The 2913-nt window shown below is 38.0% G+C and overlaps 1 protein-coding gene across 1 annotated transcript; it reads left to right on the plus strand.

Annotated features, from left to right (window-relative positions):
• Positions 1-352: 352 nt before the first annotated feature.
• HELRODRAFT_158619 (hypothetical protein) lies at positions 353-1410 on the plus strand (the record flags this gene model as incomplete). The annotated part of the gene is made up of 3 exons (XM_009010626.1): positions 353-397; positions 763-1086; positions 1309-1410. The coding sequence occupies 3 exons, from the start codon at positions 353-355 to the stop codon at positions 1408-1410; spliced, it is 471 nt and encodes a 156-aa protein (XP_009008874.1).
• Between the last annotated feature and the right edge of the window lie 1503 nt (positions 1411-2913).

The following is a 2913-nucleotide window of genomic DNA, read 5'->3' on the forward strand; positions in this document are numbered from 1 at the left end:
TCAAATATAAGGCTAACAAAATTATGTGGTATGAAACATTTGGAAGAAACTGGAAAATTATGTGATAAGAAACAAGAATGAATACCAGACATGAACACAAATTAAAAAGTTTTAAAAACAATAAAATCGGATTTTGAGTGGGAGAGGTTAATCGCCATGTTGGTCTTGGACGCTATTATTCTGTGATATGGTCATGATGACTTTAAGTATTTGAGTTCAAATTTTGAAATATGAAAATTTTAATTTTGAATGTTTTAATTCAAGATAACCAAGTAACGTAGAGGTAAGTTTGCCAGTCAAGTTAACAGAACCTAAACCATCCATCCTCTACATGACATCTGACCTCTAGCACATGAAGGAACTCAAAGATGTCATAATGCCCACTCCGTTCATGAAGGTTTATTGCTTTCTTCACTTTCACTCACATTATGTATTTATGGTGTGAATGTATGTTATTTGTAATTGGTATAGTCGCGTGTTTTGTCATTTGTGTCTATGTAATTATTACTTGCCACGCTAGCCTTTTATTTCTTCAATAAACACAATAACCTGTTTATAATGCTCATTTGAAGTTTCCGCACGACGAAACGTTACAATTAATGAATGTTTTATACTTTTATTATATATTTTTTTATGTTGTTAATTTGCATCCTTTTAATAATATAATATTGTCGTCAAGATGGGTGTCCGGATGTAAAAACTTTTCCTCAAATTAATCCTATGCCATCACAAAGAAAAATAACGGCTTTTAGTCCCCAGCAGGCCTTAAGTGGTCAAGGGGTGCCAAGAATCCCTGGTAAGTATGCAATAGCGGAGGGATGTTGCAGAAAAATTCAGAATGGCCCCTCTATGGTACTTAGACTTGGAACGCTCAATGTTGGATCACTAACTGGCCGCGGCATGGAAATTGCAGAAATGCTCGTGCGTAGAAGGATTGACATCTGCTGCCTTCAGGAGACCCAATGGAAATCGAATGGTGTTTGTCATGTCAACTCAGACAAAGAAAAATATAAACTATTCTGGAATGGTCAAAAGATGGCCAAAAATGGTGTTGGAATTTTTGTCAGAGAACAGCTAGCCCAAGAAGTAATGGATACTAAAAGGATTAATTCACGTCTCATGTGGATCAAGCTACCTAAAAAAGCAAACAATGATTATTTTTTCTGCATACGCACCACAGACAGGCGAATCAGAATAGATGAAAAATGAGTTCTGGGCTGCGTTCTCTGACACCATCTCAACAATACCAAAATCTGAAACAATCCTAATAGGAGGTGATCTAAATGGCCACGTTGAAAAAAAAAACAGATGGTTTTGACAACGTACATGGCGGTTTTGGCTATGGAGAACGGAATGAAGATGGCAACCGCATCCTTGAGTTTGCTGAAAGTTACGGGCTTTGTTTACTGAACTCATATTTTAGAAAGAGGTTGGAATATTTCATAACATACAAAAGTGGACCATCAGCCAAGCAAATCAATTTTTTCGCTGTCAAGCAACAAACACCGACGGCTATTCAAAAATGGCAAAGTAATATCTGGCGAATCATGTATCGCCCAACATAGACTTCTTGTGGCAGACCTGGTTATCGAACTGTCACAACATAAGTCTGAACAAATGCCTCGGAGAATCAAAACGTGGAAGCTGAAAAGCAATATTCATCGAGAAAAAGTTCAACAGATTGTCGCCACACAGGTAGACCACCAATCGCAAGTCGGTACAGATTGGAGTACATACAAAACCGTTTTGATAAACGCTGCAACTACAGTTTGTGGGAAAACTGGTACAAAACGCCAGCATGAACGGGACACTTGGTCGTGGAATGACAGTGTACAAAATGCAATAGCTGAAAAGAAAGCCGCATACAAGCAATGGCAAAAATCAAAGTCTGTTGATGACCATAAAATTTTCCGTGAGAAGAACAACTATGCAAGACGTCAAGTTGCACTGGCTCGGACAGATCAGTGCAGAGAGTGACTCACTAAAAGCAAAGGTGAACACATGAAGTCTCTGTGTTGTATAGCAAAACAAGCAAAACGTACGAAACAAGACATAGTTGGTGTCTCATGTATCAAAAACGACAAAAATGAGATGGTTCTTGAACAAGATGAGATCAAGCTACAATGGAGAGAATATTTCAACCGCCTGTTAAATGAAACAAATCCCATCAATTTCAACTTTGACGCTTCATTTTAAATTAATAAAGAGCAATTCACATCCTTCGGCAACTGCGAGAGAAGTACCTCGCAAAGCGTCAACAAATATCACACATTTTGGTGGACCTTGAAAAAGCATTTGATCGAGTTTTCCGTGAAGCAATCAGGTGGAGTCTACGTCGACAACTCATTCCAAAATATCTTGTTCGACTTGTGATGGAAATCTATACGAATATTAAAACTCTGCACTCTCGTTCTGGATTCACTAATGACATTATCAAAGCATCTGGTACTGCAGGTATCCAAACGTTACTACAACTTTGCTGTGAAGTGTGGAAAAATTGCTCAAATCCGACTGAATGGAACTATGGCATGACAGTTCCGCTATACAAAGGTAAAGGTGATCTTTTGAATTGTTTATCATATCGGGGTATACGTCAGTTAGAACACTCCCTGAAAATTGTCGAGAAATTCATTGAGAGATGATTAACGTCGTGCATCACAATAGGAAATTATCAATTTGGTTTCTTAGCGGGTTAATCAAAAATTGATGCAATTCACATCCTTCGGCAACTGCAAGAGAAGCATCAACAACTATCAAACATTTTTGTAGACCTTGAAAAAACATTTGATCGAGTTCCCTGTGAAGAAATCAGGTGGAGTCTACGTCGACAACTCATTCCAGAATATCTTGTTCGACTTGTGATGGAAATGTATACGAATACTAAGACTCTCGTTAGCACAACGGTTGGAAACA

This window comes from Helobdella robusta, assembly GCF_000326865.2.
Source record: "Helobdella robusta unplaced genomic scaffold HELROscaffold_1, whole genome shotgun sequence".
Classification (NCBI taxonomy): Eukaryota; Metazoa; Annelida; class Clitellata; order Rhynchobdellida; family Glossiphoniidae; genus Helobdella; species Helobdella robusta.